Source organism: Paralichthys olivaceus, chromosome 3 (assembly GCF_024713975.1).
Source record: "Paralichthys olivaceus isolate ysfri-2021 chromosome 3, ASM2471397v2, whole genome shotgun sequence".
Lineage (NCBI taxonomy): Eukaryota > Metazoa > Chordata > Actinopteri > Pleuronectiformes > Paralichthyidae > Paralichthys > Paralichthys olivaceus.
The window spans coordinates 19,510,060-19,530,459 of NC_091095.1; the positions used below are offsets into that span (position 1 = coordinate 19,510,060).

Consider the following 20,400-nt stretch of genomic DNA (forward strand, 5'->3'; position numbering starts at 1 on the left):
CTCTGAGACTGACTGAGGCATCATAGTGTGGTACAAACCACATAGTGTCACTGGATGTATCCATCACTCAGTTTTAAAACTTATAGGACAAAAACAAATATCTCAAGGTTTCAAATTACAACCACAATTTTTTTGAGTTTGATTTTGAGGCATTCGACCTTTAGCATCTGGTGGAGCAGGAGGCTGGTGCAAATTACAGCCAATGGAAATAAATTCTTTAAGTGGCGTTAAAATGTGCATAAATACATTCTATTTTAGAGGCAAATATTTCTATCATCAGCTGATACTAGAAGTGGCCAATCGTCTCTTTTTTTCATACACAGTCATGATTTGATTTATCTTGAAACGTATGTTTAAATTATCCAGACTCGAACCAGCCTATGGACTTACAGTATTTATTCACACCAGTTAAAATACAAAATAGAGTTTAAGACACTGGCTGATCATACTGTGCATATTGAGTGTGCATCAGTGTCTTATAACTACATGGTTTTTAGAGCAGCAGAATAGCTGTGTGCCAATGTAGGGGTCACATCCTTTGTGTGCTGCATTTGAAGATCAAATGTGTCAAAGCTGACAAGCCTGTACCATTTTAAAGGTTCCTTCAAACACGTCTGACAAATCCTATTCTACCGTTACCAACAATGAAGGACCCGATGAATGGATTCCTCTCTGTCCTACGTATCCCAGGATTCTGGGATAAACTGCAGTAAGTGCAGCAGCTCAAAGTAGGTAACGATGCATGTTCACTGATGCACTGGGCCCCCTCACTATAATAATAACACCACCTTGTTATTTCATATTTATTACATTTACAAAACCTATGGTTACTGCCCACTGCTCTGCGTGTCTGTGTAAGAGTCACTGAGGTGAGATACATATCTCTTCTTTCATGTGATCTGGTAAATATGATGCCTGAGGGTGTGAACAGTCGTGGAAAAGCAACACTGACTTGATATGACAAACAAAATTATATGTGTCCTACAGCCCAACAAATAAACTAACCTTTCAGTGACTCCATGGATGTTGGATACACAGCCACAGGGAAGATATCAGGCTCCTTATAAACACTGACACACTCTATTTCCTCAAATGCCTGGTGGCTGTCTTTTATTGCAAATGACTGTCTCCAGCTTCACTTGAAATCCCCTATGCAGTCAGTGATATTTCTAAACACCACAGAGGTTCAAGTTTAACAGTCCAATATAGAAGACAGTTTAGGTTGAATTTGCTCAACAAAGTGCCACTGTTACATTCATGTCATGAGTAAATTGATTTACTACTCAGGAAAAACATCACATATAAAGATAAGCTCTGTGGCCATTATACAAATCAGACCTGATCAAAATGCAAGCAATCTGCCTTTTCATATATCCTCCTGCAGTCTGTTTTGTCCCGTCACAGGAGATCTGCACACAATGTAGGACACACAAATAGATGCATGCATGAAGTTTTTGCAGATATACTGGTCTCTTTAATAAATAAGCCAAGTTCCTGTATTTGTTGTCTTCGTTTTATTTCATAAATTAAATATAGTTAGGTTTTAGACTGTTAGTTGAGGAAAACAAACAGTGTATATTTCACATTGAGCCACTGGTGGATCTACGATTTTTCTAAATCAGGAGCCACAAATTTACACAAAGGGTCCAATTATTTGTCCAACATCCATGCACACTTCCTAAATCAGTAAGGTGCACACATTCCTTGTTCACTGTTAGCTCTATAACTTTGATTCAGAGCCACGCATCATTAAATGTCTTTTGAAAATGAATCCTTGTTCACACAGATAATACAATTATTAACATATTGAATTCAAAAATATTGTTAGTATTGTTAATAAAGGTGTAGTTTATATGAAAAAAGACTATTGGCAGGACAGGCACACTTCATGGGGCCAATCAGCCCCACCCCTGGATCCACTCCTACATTGGGCTTTGGAAACTTGATGTAGATTTGATGGACAAAAACCAAACAGATAATTCAACATAACAAGGTGTAGTTAAAAGATATTGGATATTAGTTTGATCTATTTCTAAAATCATTAGGAGCTTTTACATCAAGCTGTGGAGGTAATGTGACTTTACTCACCAATTCAACTGATTCAATCACAGCAATCACCATTCTTCACACTCTTCATCTGAGCTCAGTGGGAGCCCACTCTTGCAGCTTTTTGTATTAACTGGAAAACTGGGCTGCTTTAAGTTTCAGACTCAACAGTTCAAATTGAACTTCATTATGTAAAACACCAAAGTCAAACTCTTCACAGTAATCAACACACACTAAGCAGTGTCTGATACCTCCGCTCAGGAGGCGTCAGTGTCAACAACTACTCAACAGATACGAGTGAGAATTCCTGAAAAAGCCCTGAACCAAGATAAAGCTCAACACAGTAATTTTTGGTGTCGATTCAGAAAAGCATTTTATAAAAATTTTTGTTAATAACTAAATTCAAATGTCGACATCAGCTCACAGCAAACAATTCACACAGCAGCACACAGTACTGCAGGTGGTGTGGCTGATGTAAACATCAATGCAAGTTATGTGGTTAGGTGGTGTAATTACCATCTCACTTTTGCATGAATACGCAACCATACCAATACAATCATGTGTCTGTTTATGTTTTAAAGCAACTGAAACAGAAACATTGTGTGAGTGAAACTTCAACAGCATCACTGTTTTCCACATATTTCTCTTTTTTTTTCTCTTCCCTTTCTCATCTTCCCCCTTTTTCTTTTTACATTTTTATAATTGGAGGAGTCCTTCCAGAGGTGTCATGCAGTTTTGTATAATACTTATTTATTTCCGATTTATCAATACTTTTTCGTGTGTCATCATTTTGAGGTTTTCCCTCCCTTAGCAGTCCCCCGACCTGATTGGGAAAGAGCCTGTTCTAGTGGGGAGAGGGATTCGATTTTATTTATTATTTATTCTATTTCATACTTATAAAAAATACATAATAAGACTAAAAAGAAGAAATTATAAACAAGGTGCCATATATGTTACGATACAGATTTTATACATGAATAAGTTATGTTATAAGATATTTATATTCCTGATTCTGGGAAAGCGTGAACCTTTCTCCAAAATTACCACATCTCTTTAACTGAATCCCACACATTTCCTACATCGTCTCATTTTCATAACTAATGTTGTAAATTATGTAATATTTTTTTATGTCCATTCTCAGTGCCTCCCCTAAAATAGTTTGAAGCCCCCCTGGAGAGGCCCACATCCCACTCTCAACACTTCTGGTATAATATCTTCCACAATGCGGGAGAGCCTCTTTTACTCATCTGTGTGATGAAACTGCATTCCATCTCTTTAGCTTTGGCACTATATTGGCTAAACCCATAAAGCACTGGCATTGACTTTATTCCCAAATGAATCACCTTTGAGTTGGATGGGAGGTAATAAAATCAGAGTTGAGCTCTCCCACAATCCACTTCATGACAGAGGGATTCCATAAGGACTGCCATGCTGCATCCTTATGGAATCCCTCTGTCTGCCTGTCACCCGAATCATTATTTATTAAAGTTAACTTCACACCATCTGCTTGTGTTACTGAACTTACAACAGCAGAGCCAAACCCAAACCTGCCAATGGCACATCATTTAAAAGGTCTGTTGAATGCCTAGAGTAAACCTTGTATAAAAAAACGGAACTCATGAACTCATATAGATAGATACATAGATGGATGGATAGATATATAGATGGATATATATATAGATATATATATCTATATATATATAGATAGATAGATAGATAGACAGATAGATAGATAGATAGATAGATAGATAGATAGATAGATAGATAGATAGATAGATAGATAGATAGATAGACTTTATTGTCTACATCAGTGGACATTGGCCTTTGCCTCCTCCCAAAATACACCAAGAGCAGTTGGGTAAATTCTGCAACCTCACCACAAGATGCCACTAAGTTTCACACACCTTTAACACCTTTAACACCTTTAACAAAGTGATCAGATGTGGTGGCTGTTCTACTTTAGCTTTAAGTTCTTCCTCTATTGCATCTGCATCAGCTCTGCTCTGAGGTTTATGGTCAACAGACTCGTCTTTTTGTCCTGGTGTCTCACTGAACTCACTGTTCAAATGCCGTCTTACTGCCTCTTCCAGGGTGGACTGAGCACCAAACCACCACACAGAAATTAGCCACTTTAACTGGTCATCGCTCTTATATGTACCGTTTATTCTCACTGTTTCACTGCAAGGACACTCATAAAAACTTGTTCGTTCAATAAGACACCAGATCCTGGGATCCATTTGTAATTGTTTGCATTTTAATAATACACAGATATCTGCAGCAGTTTTGGGATATTTAGAAAAAAGTATTCTCACTGTCATACATGGCAATGTCAAAAAAATAAATATATGGTAAATATAAATACAATAATTGACCTGAAAATTGAGGCAGTTTTTACTAAAGCACACTTCTTTCTATTAAGCTGCCATGTTGTGCAACCACTGTGCACTTTATGCACATGCACAGTGTAAAACAGTGTCACAGGATCGTCTACATTATCATGTCAAACAAGTGGATGTGGGCTAATACTGGTCTTCACATATTATAAAAGCTTCTGTCCCTTCTGAGATAAAATGCCACAAATGCCACAATGTTTGTAAATCGTTATAGAGCAGCATTGCTGTTTTCCTCCACGATGATATCTCTCACACCGTGAACCTGAGTGAGCTGCCTGCAGTCCAATGAAGCCAGTAATTTCCTCAGTCCGGGCAGGGTGGGGACGAAGTGCTCGGTGAGCGACACGGAGGCATGGCTGCCAATATCTCTGAGGGTAGGACAGGAAATGACAGCGGCAGTCACAAAAGAGAAAGACCAACGAGGTAGTTTGGGGGGAAATAGGGTAACAATATGAGTTGTATTTTTCTCCTCACCCATAAATAACCTTCCGAGCAGTTAGGAGGCCTTGTCCTTCGAGGTGGAATATCACTGCTTTCAACACCTGTGGTAGTGGGTTTGTAAATGAAATCGTCACTGCCATCTTCTCCCCTACCACGGCCTTCCCTACAGGCTGAGTGACAACAAAACGAAGAGAGAAAATAGAGTCAGACTTGAAATTACATTTTTGTCATTTTACCGGGACTAGTTTCCTGTTCAGCTGATTGGCCGACCTTTATGGTGAGGTTTGGAGTCCTGAGCCGAAAACTGAACTGAGTGGCCAGGACCTGCTGTGTTTCTTTGACTCTGCCGGACAGCGTCAGCATCAGGGCGGCCTGGTCTATCAGCTGATCCTTGTAGTCTTTGTACTGCAGGGACCACTCCAAAACATTCTCTGTAAACAGGAAAAAAACTTTGTGTTCATTGTTGAAGTGATGTTGCAATGATACATATATACATATTTTTATTTTTATGTACCTTTCTGAATTATCCTTTAAAAATGTATTATTCCTCTTCTACGTCCTCAAACGTAGAGCGTCCCTAAGCCCTGACATTCACATTCAACTAACAGCATCATGTTTTTAACCTCAATGTCCTCTGATATCCTCTGATGGAGCCGTGTTCACCCATGGATCACAGCGAACGTTCAGACTAAAAACATGGTGTAATTGACCTCGTTTTGAGTCAAATTTGAATGTCGGGGCTTCCGGACACTTGGATGACACCACAGGAGCAGTATGGAGGCAAACTCTTCACCCAACCCTCTGTCGGCATAGTGGTGAGTAGATAATGAGTGATTTTTTAAAATGTATTTATTATTTCGAGGGTAAAAAATATTGTTCATTGTTTCTGTTTTTGCAGTTTGCGAGACTAAATACAACCACAGATTGACTGTTCTATAGAAGCCTTTAATGCTATAACCTCCATGTTCTTCCTGAAAGCCACCAAAACCCATCCACTCACCCTCATTGGGCAGCACATCTATGTCTGCAACATCCTTCCTGATCGTGGCCTTGTGGACGCCGGTGTAGTACATGACTGCCACCTGGCTGTGCAGGATGATTGTCCGCTGCTCTGAGCTACTGTTTCGCAACGTGATGTTCAGTTCTGCATCTCCTCCCATTTCAGGGCCTTCACCATCCATTGTCACTTCTACAGAAACATCCTCTGCTGTGGGAGAAGAATAGGCTGCGGCCTTGGAGCCATAGCGACACGCCGTTTCCACAGCAATACGTTCTGCCTCTGTGCCTGAGAATGACCAGAAATTAATTGAAAAAGCAATAAAGTACAAACATGTCAAGTTAATACAACATTTTAACGTGTGCAGTTTTGTTGTAGGATGATACCCTCTAGATGTTTGTAAAGGTGTGTGATGTCGCTGCGTTCATCAGAGCCAACGGCCTTGGTGCTGATATTGTGGCCCACAGTCTTTTTCTCACTATAGATTTGGTTGAAGGTCCCATCAACGTTCCTCTGCCAGTAGATCTTATCACTGTTTACCTGAAGGTGCACAGAGGGGGAGAAACATAGAGACAGCGTTAGAAAATTGGATAACAGCTGGAAAACTGTCAGGCACCTTCTGATGTCTACCATATGGCTCATTATTAGTACATGGGACACGCATAGTGCGCAAACACAAATCAAGAATATTAGTATCGTCAGGAGACCTCACCCATAGCCGCTCATTGAAGGTCATGTTTGTTAAGAATAACTGTGTTTAAAATCTTTATTTCTTTTGCATTAATTTTCACTAATCTCACGTGATGAAAAGGCAGTACAGAATTTCTGAAGTGCTGGTTTAAGAAAAGTGTTGTATTCCACAAACCTCAGCAAACACAAACGGACAATCATGTTTGAGGTAGACCTGACCATTGCGGACAGCAGTGAGAGAGGCGGGGCCGCAGCGGAAGGTGCCTTGGCTGGTCTCCTGAGGCGTGGCGTCGACAGCTTGCCAGCCTCCGTGGCCTGGTGGCAAGTCTGGACGAGCCATCCAGCAGTCGTTCCACACGTGGAAGTTCCTTCAGAAAAAGACCTGAAGGTCAGTCTTGATAAACCAGAGCAGGGTTTCTGCTGAGTCTTAGATAGTCGAAAATAATCAGCGTTTTTTCCATTGTTCTTTCTCAATGATACAGATATTATTACGTTGTAACAAAACTGCAAACAAGACTCATGTGGACCTGAGGACTGATTATGGATCCCTTCTGTCTATGTCTGTAGTTTGTGAGATAATAACGCAATTCGAAAGTTTTCTCCACTAGGCTACTTTATCTTTGATTTAGATGAAGTGTAAGTAATCCTGAGATTCCAGAGATATTCCTTTGTAGCTATCATATTTGACAGATTTCCTAAATTTCACTCATCATGGTAAAAATGTCTTCAAAATGATAAGTTAAATTTACTATGTTGAAATCTGCAGAAACCAGAGTGTTGTGTGTGTCATTTTGAGTAAATGTGTGTCAGGTGTAGCAGTGGCAGAACACACCAGATGGAGTCGGCATTCAGGTGAGCTAAAGGCTCCAGGTTCTCATCCAAGTACACGTCTGTCGTCAAGGAAACGTCTGTGTCGTGAGCTGAGCTGAAGTTAGTCACAGTTCGACTGGGGATGCCCAAACACCGTAACACTAAGTGATAAGAAAACATGGGTTAAACACATGTCACACTAACCCACGATAAGAAAATGAAACTCCAGACAATAGGCTCACCTGTCGTGAATACGCCAGCAAACACCCAGCACTGGCCAAACTTGACGGGAGCGCCACTGTTGGTCTTGTATTCCTTCAGGATTTCCACGCTTCCACTCCACATCGTCGGGCTGGTCCCGCTATCATAGTTTCCTGACCAGTTTCCCTCCAAGACACCACGGTCATCAGGGGAGTTGATCTGGATAAATAAAGTTTTTAGTTGTTTTTTTATTTTATATTTAAGCCTACTGCTGAGTCTGGAGCAATAAACATCAGCTCCATTTGTGTATATACTCAGCAACTCTCTATATCCACATAGAACTGGCTTCAGCTTCTGCAAATAGACTCAGGAACATGAACAGTACAAAAGTTTACTGTGTGATGTTGAGATATTTCACAGGATTAGTGAAAGCTGGTGTTACTAGAAAAGGTCTGAGGATCAAGTCAAGATGATTCCTCCTCTACAGTGATACAGAGACATTTCACAGTAAGAAATGTGGACCATGCGAGGCAATAGAGGAGACTAAGAAGAGCAAAATCGATGGGTTTCATACTCTGTGAGTCACAAAGGTCTGTTCATGCCAATCCATCCAATAGATTTTGATATATATCAATCTGGACCAACAGAGTGACACAACCTACCCACAGGTTAATGATCTAGACTGCAGTCAGCCACTAAGGGGGAATCAGGATGCTTTGGATCCCGTCCCGTCCATCTTCATATACATTCTATGGTCTGACCACATGTGTAGTTAGCTGTTTGCAAGTAGTGACTATTATGTGTGGATCTCCTTTGCTTGTTTGCTGCAGTTTTTTACAGATCATGTGTATATTAAAATAAAGTCTGCACTGTCTCACCATGGCTGATATAATTCGCACTACATTAACTGGGTCTCCCCAACCAGATGGAGGCATTTCACTCTTTTCCAGGACAAAAAGGCAGGCAGCAAGGATCCCATCGTCAAACTGAACCAAAAACAGAGAAAAACACATGGCAGAGGTGGGTACAGCAAGTCAGTCTCTGCTTTCAACTTAAACACTCATGTGTGAAGACAACACAGCTCACTCACCTGCCCATAGTTCCAGGTCCTCATTCCAATTTGATTCTCTGTGCCATAGTAGATATGTCCGTCTTGGTTCAAGACATACTCCTGCCTCTCCTGCTCAGAATCCATGAACACGGTGTCGTCTGAAAGAGAGCAAGTGAGTCCAGCTTTAAAATGGAAATAACAGGGAATCCCTGTGAGCAGTCGTGGAAATGTCGAAATTCTCAACATTTACCAGTTCTATGTCCCTGTAGTTTCACAGTGATGAAATCAGTACAGATATATTAAGACATGTCACACACAAAATACAATTTGAGTCGTTCTGTGTCTGTGAGTTCTGTATTTAAATTGTAATTAAGCAGATATTAGGCAAATGCCTTATTATACTATTTCATCATGTCTCTGCGTCCTTGTGAACACTGTTCTAGTATATTGTCAAGATTAAGAATGTGAAAATGACAAGTATGATGCTGGAGCTGTCAGATCAGATATTTAATACCATATAATTGTCATTTTTTTATGTTGTATTTTATTAAAGGAAATGATTAAAGCTAGGGCTGGTAATCATTCATTCAGTCTGAATGAACTGATTGGTTGGGTTAATTACAGTCGTGGGAAGGCCACAGACACCAACTTTATTTATTGATAGCCAGGACATGAAGGATTTCAACCAATAAAAAAAGTGTTTCAGAAACAACTTACGAAAATTGGAAATGATACTGTCATGTTCATTTATTATAAGGCTTGTTATCTTAGCTTAGCACAGAAACTGAAAACTGAAAGAAACAATTACCTTGGAACTCAACGATAACATAATCCACCTACCAGCATCTTTGAAGGTCATCGAGTAACATATTATATTTTGTTTTAATGTGTAAAATTAAAGAGTTAATACAGCATTTCACTGGACTATTCCTTTGTTCTAGGCAGTTTTGAGGCAACTATAGCTGTGACTAAGTTACTGCTGTTTTGTATGTATCAATTAAACATGATATAACATGATGTTATGGTGTTTTAATGAAGCTCATATAAAGTGTATCATATATAGTATATCACTTTTGTAAAATGATTTTGAGAGATCCAGTTGAAGCTCAAAAATGCCTCTTTTCTTTTTTAAATGGCATGTTTACCTTCACACCAGGGGTTGAACAACATGTAGATGTCATTAGCAGGGTCATGTGTGTAAATGGCCTGGCCTTGTGTGCTGGTCGTTTCCACTGCGAATTGATATTGGCCAATGACCGCTGTGGCTGGAGAATTTACTGACAGTTTTATCCTCTCGTCATCCTGTTCCACAATGGCTGCTTCCCAACAGCCGTCCTCCAACCCTTCCACCAAAGGGATGATGACATGGGTTCCCTTTGACACTGTTGGCAGTGGCCCTGTGGACGAGAGAGGAGACATACATGACATACAGCACATGAGAATGGGCAGCATGCGAACATATTCTCCCAAATAGAAGCAGAGCACCTCACAGTTCAATCACTGTATTTTTATATTCCACAACAGTTCACCCATCCTCTGTTAAAGCCATGCTGCACTCCTTCCCTGTCATGTAAGTTTGAAAGACCAGAAAATAAAAACAACAAATCCAGAGAGTACTGTCCTGACAAGCTGTTCACACACACATGCACAAAAAACATGTCAGGACAGCATCTGATCTCGTACTATAAATGGAATCTTTGCTTTGGCAGCAGTTCAGCCTCAGTGTTCCTGATGTGCAAAGAAAACTACTAAACACAGTGTACTCCATAATTAAGAATCTCACAATTTTCAAAATCATATAGAACTTATGAGAATGTTGCTTAGCAGCTAAATTACTGACCATTCCCCTATATGGCAAAGTAAGACAAGTCTTAATAGATTACCAGAGACAAAGCAACTCAAAGCACTTCACCGAGGCATGGAAATACATTTAAAATAAATCAATAAGAAGGAATTAAAACTATATTTAAAACACAAATGAAACTGACCAAAATCAGGAAAATGCATGGTTAACATTGAAAAACGTAAATATGCAATTTTTGGTAAGTCACAGCAAACAAGAGTGGTTCAAGCCTTGATCTTAATTAGCTTGACAGTGTTTGAATATCTCAGATATTCAGGAATCTTTGAAAAAGTAAAAGTGGCTTCACATGGATCAGGTTTGATTCTGAGACCACTGAGTAAACATGTACCAGATGACCTGAGGGGTTTGGATGCAAGTAAATCAGAAATGTATTTTGGTCTGAGACCCATTAGTGCTTTATAGACAAGTAATAGGATTTTAAAATCTATCCTTTGACAAACAGGAAGCTGGTGCAGTGATGTAAAGACTAAATGTCTTTCGTTAGCGAGGACTGTATTGTACAATATTACAATGTCAAGCCTGCTGAAAGTTTTCCTGTATCTTGTTTGGATGGAAATCCTTTAATTCTTCTTTTATTTTTAAAGTATTTCGTAATTGTCTTTATGTGGCTCTTTAAATTTGTATCATAATCACACCAATAATTCTGGGTCAAAAACAGTTACTACTGCTTCCTCTGTGTTAAGCTGTTTTATTTTAAATCCACTCCTTGATTTGTTTAGTACACTTATTCAGCAGATGTAAGCAACTTTAGTAACTTTTGTAAGAGTTGTGTTTCATCCTCATGAATATGTTTAGATAATTTATTGCATCATCTGAGCACAGGGAAGCATGTATTTTCGATAAACAAGGCCCAAGAATGGAACCTTGGGGAACTCCCTGTGTGATTTTTGTTTGCTCAGATTCATGGTTCCAAATTAGCAAAAAGTAGTTCCTATCTTCTCAATATGATTTGGAGAAGTTTGGCAGTCTCGACAATCCACACACAATTTTTGTCAAGCTGTATTTTTTGGTTAACTATGTAGAATGCAGACCTGAGTGAAATTGTTGATGCACCACACAAATAATTGAATTAATGAAATACAGCCTTTTCACAGCTCTCCAATGATCAAGGCATTGAGACTAGACTTAAAAAGATGATTAATAACCATGGTCTTCAGGGTTCTTGGACAAAAGGCCAGTAGAAGAGAAATATTTACTGCGGAATATTCAGATGCTATACAACAAAAAAAAAGTTCAAAGAAGCTTGTGGGCAGAGTTTTAAGGCAGCAGGTTAAAGAGCTATTGTATTGAACTATTTATGTCAAGGTCGGCATAATCTAGTTGGTGAAAATGTGCCAAAGTAAATAGAACTGTCTATGTGAAAGCACAAAGCAATTGTGTCGGAGACAATGGCAAACTGTTTGTCACCTTTTAAGTGAATGTGGATAACTCCAGCTCACCCCGGCTTTTATCCTCTGCGGGTATGACCTTGTCTTTATTTGTTGTGTTTACAAGTAACAGAATTCACAATGCTGCTATTTCCCCATGAGATGTACACTCTGATAGACCGACTGCTGATTTTGTGTGACAACTGAAACCAGAGTCTGCCCTCCTCAATTTAAACAGAAAACAAATAAGCCATTGGATTACAACCACCAAGAAACCAAAAAACCAGCAGGAGACAGGACAGCAGACTGAGACATCTGGTGACAGTGAAGCAGTGGCTTTGACATGCCTTGAAAATATTATTTCTTTAATATTTGCTGAAGGTATTCATCGTTACCAGAGGATGATGCTTTCTGACATTTAGATTAGAAGATAAAAATTAGGTGCAGCCATGAGGACACTGCTACTGGTCAAGAAATCAGAAATACACAACCTCCCATAAACCACAAGCAATTTTTACCATCTGTGTTTTGCATGAATCAAACAAACAAGATACTGAGATGTTAATTAAGGTGTCTTTACACATCAACCTCAGAAAATGTCCTAACAATGGGCTCTGGAAACATTCAGAACAACACAAAAATCCCTGGAGCATTGTGACATCCAACAATATATGTGCTTCATATATATATATATATATATATATATATATATATATGTGACTCAAGTGTCTTCCAAAGTTTACATCTTCCTCTGGGTTTTCTGCGTGTTTGGCTCCTCTCTTTCATCCTGAGATAATTGTGTAAGTTTTGGGTTAAATTTTGTGTCTGTCACTTGTATGAAACGTCAATAACTACCTAGCGATGAATCCGCCGGATAATCTCCTGTTGTGTTCTCACATGGGCTCACTCCGACATTATCCAGAGTTTTTACCAGGGGGCTGGCAGGAGGAACTACAAAATTGTCTGGACCACCTGACATCTTAATACAGCCCCTCCAGATAATCTCAGCATATTATCTGGAGTTCAGTGCATGTCTGAATGCAGCTTTAGTGCCTTTGATTTTTTCCATACATTTCAAACAAACATGTTCTATGAGCTTCAGTCGTGTTGGTAACTTCGGACAGAGCAAGGCTAGCTGTTTCCAATCATGTTATGCTAAGCTAGCTGCTGGCTGTATATTTATCTGTGTAGATAGCCCACAAATGTAAGTGTGGTATCAATATTTTCATGTGGCACATGGCCAAGCCTAGCTCCTAGATGTCAGACTGCTCTCTTTGAACACCCTAAAGCCTAAATGTCAACTCATCATGCAACATAACTCAGTGTTTGAGTCAGGTTGTCATAAATGTCTCAGAAATCTCCCTGGGGGTAAAAAGCTTTTTGTTTTTCTCTTGACTTCAGGGTCTTTCATCTGAAAAATCCCTAACGTTTATTGCTCTCAACAGGTAAACTGATCAAGTAGTGATTGGTTTCATGTCGTGGGGCTTACATCTCAGACAACATTGTTTGAAAAACAAGGTTTGAACTGAGATATGTGTGGAGAAAAACAGCACTTTCCTATTTGCCAGTTTGTTTTGAAAGGATTTAGCCACCATACAGAGCAGTGGCATGATTTTCAATAACGTAAAAGCTTTCATTATCTGCACCTGCTATTGTCCTTCTGCTAATTGCTGGTATGACAGATGGCTGAAGATTATTCATGACTGCTCTTATTTTTGTCATTGCATAACATTGTGCGCATCATAATTTGGAAATACATTTCTTGTCTCTCAAGAAAACAATATAGAAGCAAAGGGAGGCTGCGTTGTCTTTGTCACTTTGAGAATCATATAATAAACTATATATTTTCCCCTCAGTAGTAGGCAAGTACTGAGTAAAACTTTATGTAAAAGAGATATTATAATTATTCTTCTAATGGTTGAGTTTTTATCACACACGGCTGTAATTGGATATCGCTCTGTCCTGTCTGCCTCACATTGCTTGACACAAAAGGAACTTGAAGAGAGGGTGAACAGGTGAGAGGGTGAACAGGTGAGAGGGTGAACAGGTGGTAGGCTGAGGCTGAGGCTCAGACAGTTGGTAGCGGCAGCGTTGACGGTGAATTGTCTATAGGCTATAGATGTGACTTTTTTTAGTTAGCGCCGAACTGTTATATCTGTAAAACGCTGTACCTGGAGCATAGCAACCAGAACAGTTACCATAGCAATAGTCAGTAAACCTCTTGCCCAATTTTCCATGAATCAATCTGTCTGGTCCAAACAGCTTGCGGCTTGAGCATTAAAGTAAAAACCTCTTGGTGGCGCATAATGTTTGTTCCAACTCTGAACATATTCCTCCTCCATCACTGCCCAGGAAGAGGAGCTCTCACTTATCATGTGCAGCTATGCAGAGGGTTTCTTAAAGGCTCATAGTATGTGCATGTGCTTTGATCAGACTCGATTGTGCCCATCAAGTTTCACACAAGGCCACTTTTTTATTAGAGGCCAGTCATATGGGAAATTCATACACTGCATTAGTATTTAAAAACATCGCTGTTTCCCATATAATCTTCATCTATTTTGTTCCTACTGCCACCAAGCAGGTTTTCACTCCTATGTGTTTATTTTTTGGTTTTTTAATGTTTTTTTTGGGGGGGGGGGGGGGGTTTTGGATTGTAAGTAAGATTAGACAACAACAAGAGAACTGGTTTCCAAGAAACTTGGTGGAAGGATGCGGTATAGGTCTGGAAAAATCTCTTCTTTAACATTGCAAGCAGTTTTCAACATTTTTCTTGATTTCTTAGGAAATAATTCATGGATCTTGATAAAGAAAAAACAGGCACATTAAGGGAACTGATATTTATGAGTATGTGAAATTAGGTGTAGCTTGATTGAATTTAAGTGGACTGTTGGAGCTTGGAGGAGGGATGCGCTCCACTAAGTGCCATTCTGAAAGTATCTATCTTTATAATGTTATTTTAACGTCCATTAAAATCACTAAAACATGATGATACGATAATGAATGAAGAGGTGAGGTGTTTTCCTGTTTAAAAAGCACTGCATAGTTTCTGCCAGGAACTAACCTGTCTTAAGATCAAGGTGAAGTTTGTCAGTGCTGGGGTCAAAAGGTCGAGACAGGGTGATCCACATCTGGAAAGTTTGCCCTCTGCGGATAATAAAGTTATCACTCAGGTAGAGATTTGTGTGATGCTCCGTGCGGTTCACTCCTGATTTGCTTTTCATCAGGTCTATCGCTCGCACTTGGAGGAGGAGTTCTGTGAAAACAAAGATATGGGGAGGGAAGTGTTATCGTAGGCCTGGTATTTATATTGTGTGATAACATGATTGTGAGCCCTCCGAGATACCAGTTACCATCAAGCTCGCTGTCGTCTGTCACAGGTTTATCGTCATTCACCCCGTCCTCCTTGTCCAGCTCATCAATCCCTGTGACCAAAGTGTCAGTGATGTCATCGTCCTTTGGTTTGGGACAGCAGCACGGACAGACCTTCCGCATCCACCGCCGACATGCATTCTCTGTCTGGTCATCGTTTTCCTCGGGTTGTTCTTCCTCTGCATCTTCATCAAAGCCAAGAGTGACAGATGGAAAGCGACCCACTGCACCACTGTTTCTGATTGAGCGTGTTTCCACAGGCATCCTGAGAAGCAAATAGTCACAGTGAGGGAAACAAAAGTTTTGTCATAGATTATTTTAAGATTTAATTTTAATTATCGAGAGTTGAAGTGAGACAATTCATATGTGAGTCCTTCATGTGTTGACAAATCAGCAACATCTATCTGCGAGAATGAACATAACAAAAGAAGCACATATATTGTTGGTATTTTATTTTGTCTTTATCAATGATCAATTTAGCAATTTAGCTATTACCATTTCATTACTTTTAGCTACCTAAAACCGTTTAATTACTAAATTGTAATTAATCAGTAATAATATTAATAATACTGTAACTTTATTTATAGAGCCCCTTTCAAAACAATCTACCTTTCTTTACAATAAGAGAAAAAAAGATTAATCAGATTAATGCCAAAGAGAATAAAACAAAGTAAGGTACAGTGTGTAGAATTTTGTGATATCTAGTGTTGAAATCACATGTTGAAGCTGAACACACCTCACCTCACCCTCTCCTTCCAAACATGAAAAAGAAGCTGTGGTAGCCTTTAAAAACTCAAAAGGTGTTTAGTCTGTCCAGTCTGGACTAATGTAAAAAACATGGCAGCCTCCGTAGAGAGGGTCCCCTCGATTTACATATAAAGTATTTAAATATAAAGGGCCTTTTCTGGGGTAAAGAAAACTACAATTCATACAATTTAGATGAAACAAACTAGTGAAAACATCATGAGGATTATTCTACATTAAATTTCTGAATGAATTAAAATGTCAGGGTTAAACCACTTAAACATAACTTTAAATAGTTGGGTTTTCAACAGTGTTTTAAAAGATGAGATAGAGTTTGCAGCCCTGACAGAGGCTCTATCACCTTAGTTTATCAGTCCAGTGACAACCAGGAGTGATGCCTGTCTTCGGAGGGAGCAGGAAAGGACATCGGGCGACAGCAAATCTAATAGGTTGCTTGGGAAATGTTCAAATTGACTCCAAAAGAAACAGATGAAGTGAAGAGAACCCTAAATTTGTAAGTGCAACTGATGACTGGTTATAAAAGCAACAGATCACAGTTTTAGCAAAGAGAAATGGTCTCATCCTTGAAATGTACTATATGAGATGAGAATAAGATTTAACCATTGAGTTTACTTGGAGCTACTTTAACCATTTTAATTTACACTCTTATATCAATTGTACTAACAATTAACATATACCCATTGGAAAAAACGTATTCGATTTTATCCAGTATTAATTGCAACACCCAGTGCCCTGGTGCTACAGGTGACTATATGGATATATTTTTTAATCTAATTATATATTTTTTTAAATTCACGTTGTTGGTTTATCTTCCCATATAAAAATCCTCAGGAAGGACCCTCAAGTACCCCCCACTGATTTATATGAAGAGACAGGAGAAAAGTATCACATCAATATTCCTCATATGACTTGCAAAGTTCTCTTGCATTAGGAATAAGACATAATTATCAATACTAATTTTATCCTACACAGAAGAAGTCGTACATGTATTTTGAATTGGTCATCCTCATCCTGTACACATACAGAGCTAACCCTGGTGGCAGGAAGCAGGAAGGATGCTTTGCCTCTGTGATACCATCGGGACTCATCTGGAGCTGATTCACGGATGCTGAATTACAGTCTGATTTATGAGTCATTGAGAGCATCCAGGAAGTCAACACATGCTTTGATTTAAAACCGTGCTATGAATAAAACCATCATTTCTTTATGTAGAAGCTCAAAACTCCATGCTTAGTTGCTTCTTGTGGAGTCACCTCTTGACCCCAGAGATTAGAATCACGTTTCTCATGTGAGTTCTGCAAAAGCTGTAGGATAAGATTCTTTGAATTTGTCCTCACTTAGGTTTGCATCTTTCTGCGGTAAATTCCACCTTCCAGGAATGCCAACTAACCACTGTCAGCCCCTCCCACATTCCTCAGTAACAGTTCGTGTTAAAAGAAGGAGCAACGGTCACATGACTAAGTGTTTCTTGGCTGCATTCACACCTGTACTCTGAGCTGTCCACTTGTGATCGTATCACAATGATAGTTGATGATGCCATGTCTGAACAGGACCATTGCCAGTGTGCAAAACTGTTGTGAGGACTCGCCTCCTCCCAGCTCAGGATTGTGCGTCATGACTGCTGACAGACAAGAGCTGAACAAAACTGGGTGCGATAAAAATACATGAATCACAAACTGATAAACATGCAAACCTCCACCATGTGTGCACTAAATACTAACTTAATTCTCGTGTACTTTTCAATTTACTTTCTTTTGGTCTTCTCTCACATGAAAGGTTATTACAATGTGCTGAAGCAGCTGCTGGTTTTTGGCAGGTGCACCAGGTTGAGTTTAGCTAACATTAGCAGCTACAATGTACCTGTAACACTATTTTAATATTTGATTGATGCTTTAAGGTTATGTTTGAGCAAACATTCTTCTAGTTATGATTTATAAGATATATTATATGATAGAAACAAATAGTTTCCACTTTATTCTGTTTGTTTTTTAAAGTTACAGTGTGTAGAATTTTGTGATATTTAGTATTTGAATATAAAGGATCTTTTCTGGGGTAAAGAAAATTACAATTCAGACAATTTAGATGAAAGGAACTAGTGAAAACATCATGAGGATTATTCTACATTAAATTTCTGCCAATAGATCCCTTTCACCTAAATCTTACACACTGGACCTTTAATGTAAACCTGAATATCTTTAAACAGTTTGTCAGGCAAACTAACAACAATCAATATTTTTGGATTATCCATAAAACTACAAGTGGATCAATCCATCATTACAAGCAATTGCAACTGAGCATTTACTGAGACGGATTTAATGATGAATGAAATGAGGGCGATGTTCTACACGTTCGTCCTGAGGAGGACATTAATGTCTGAACCAAATGTCAAGTCAATCAGCTAATAGTTAAAATATTTCAGTTTGGACTTAAGTGTTGGACCAACTGATCTACAACCATCCTCAAAGGCTTTCCACCACCAAATGAAACGGTTTGACTTCGTGTGTTTCTGCTTTAGCCTTCACGACAACTATTATAGCTGTTAATCCTCAGTGGGATGTGACTGCAGGGTGGGGCCCTCACAAAAAAAGTGGAAATGGAAAATCCACCATCACACCTGCCTCAGTGCCAGAAACACAAGGAGGGGGAAAGAATGTGTGGAATCACTCTCCTTATGGGTAAGGTTATAGTGTAATTGCAGAATATCTCAAAAGCCAGCCGCCCACACAGATCAACAAACCCCCTCCCAAAAATCTGTTCCAAACATAAGCATATGCACGGCTGTAAACTAGATGAGGAGGTACAACCCTCTCACTGCAGCGAGAGTGAGACTCTGACACACTGCGGACGATAAGACGCCTGACAGATGAAACCGCTTTGACATTAGACTCTCATCACTCCATCATCTGCTGTGTTACATCCTAACAACCCAACACAGGCTTTCTCTGACTCCCATCAGCCTGTGGCACATGTCTGCCTGTGTGCAACACGCAGCGTGAGCCCATGCATACAGTGTACAATTAAATCCTACATATATATGAATTTATTTAGGTCGAGGGAACTTGGTTGAAGTCAGATGAAGTGGGTCTAAGTTTGCTTGCATGCCATCTGCAGCACCTATACACAAGTGCTGTTGATCACAGTTATATTTTTGCTCCAGGAGGATGATGATCTAGTAAACATCTCACAGATACACTCATGACATGTTTTCCTCAGGGCCGCTGAAATTGCTCCACTGAGACAGACACAAAAGGACCTTCACAGATGTCTAGTTTACATCAGAATGAAAGCATTCACATGGTCCGATTTATGATTTGTGATTCTGTAATTGACCCGGAGTAAAGTAATGTGGATGTTTTCTCACTTTCACAGCCGACTGACAATGTAACATAATCACACAGAGTTTAGAGGCCCTCAAGAATCCCCTCCAGTCAAATCAGGGAATTCTAAAGAGATTAAAAACTTTACAGCTTTGTCCTGCAGTTGTGAGTGAAGACTGAAAATCTATTCAAACCGATTCAAATCAAAGTCAGATTTAATCATGCAGGAATTGACAGTCAGAACTCAAGACTATTGAAAGCTCAATCCTGGCTTTGTAGTAAGACATTGTTGCAGAGCTACATTTACAACTGTCTTGTTATCCAATAAATCAAGTAAATGACTTGGCCAAAAAAACAATCAGTACTGGGTCACTAGATATTCTATACAACAACTTGAAGTCATATTAATGAAAGGCCGTACGATCAGTAAATACAGACAAGAGCTGCATGTGAAACAGCTAATTCAAACTCACTTGGTTGAATGGCAGACAGGGTGAGACAATGCAGACGGAGGAATTATTCTTCTGTTTGCTGCTGGAAGTTCAAGCCTTCTTTAAATACTTGTGAGCTAAGGCAGAGAGGACACACCCTCCTGCTGCATAGTCGACTACAATCATTTAGGGTAGGGCAAAAGAAAACACCCCCATCATCCTTTCTATGCTGCTCCTAATTTGAGTGCAATCGGTGCATATCAGGCCACATATTTGTGATACCAGCTCCAGTCGATCAATGTCTTACAGCTGAACTATTTCTCATAAGTTGTTATATTATTTATCATTACTATAACTACTTATTTACTTTTATTATTGGAGTCCACGTTCAGGCTTGTGACCCAGGCTTCTCCTTAATTCCCTCCACCAATGATTTTATGTTTTCATTGTCTGTCTGTAGGATTACAAAAACTACTGAACAGATTTTATTGAAACTTGGTGCAAGGGTGGGGTATCAGCCAAGGAAGAGCTCATCCAGTTTTTTTCACATTTCACATATAATGAATAATAGTATAAAAAAAGGATAATTGTTTATATGCCATTTTAGTTGAGGTCCATCAAAGAGGTTTTTGTCTGTCTTTGTCTGATAGTTATGGAA

At 39.3% G+C, this 20,400-nt stretch overlaps 1 protein-coding gene across 1 annotated transcript; it reads right to left on the bottom strand.

Moving 5' to 3' along the window:
* Nucleotides 1-4,278: 4,278 nt before the first annotated feature.
* On the bottom strand, nt 4,279-19,879 carry LOC109625462 (protein-glutamine gamma-glutamyltransferase K-like). Its single transcript, XM_020080686.2, has 14 exons — nt 19,785-19,879; nt 15,211-15,494; nt 14,922-15,113; nt 9,775-10,026; nt 8,669-8,787; nt 8,457-8,564; nt 7,620-7,797; nt 7,400-7,538; nt 6,743-6,935; nt 6,264-6,417; nt 5,881-6,165; nt 5,151-5,311; nt 4,914-5,050; nt 4,279-4,807 (listed from the first exon to the last, which is right to left on the bottom strand). The coding sequence occupies exons 2-14, from the start codon at nt 15,491-15,493 to the stop codon at nt 4,648-4,650; spliced, it is 2,361 nt and encodes a 786-aa protein (XP_019936245.1). The 5' UTR covers nt 15,494; nt 19,785-19,879; the 3' UTR covers nt 4,279-4,647.
* Nucleotides 19,880-20,400: the final 521 nt, after the last annotated feature.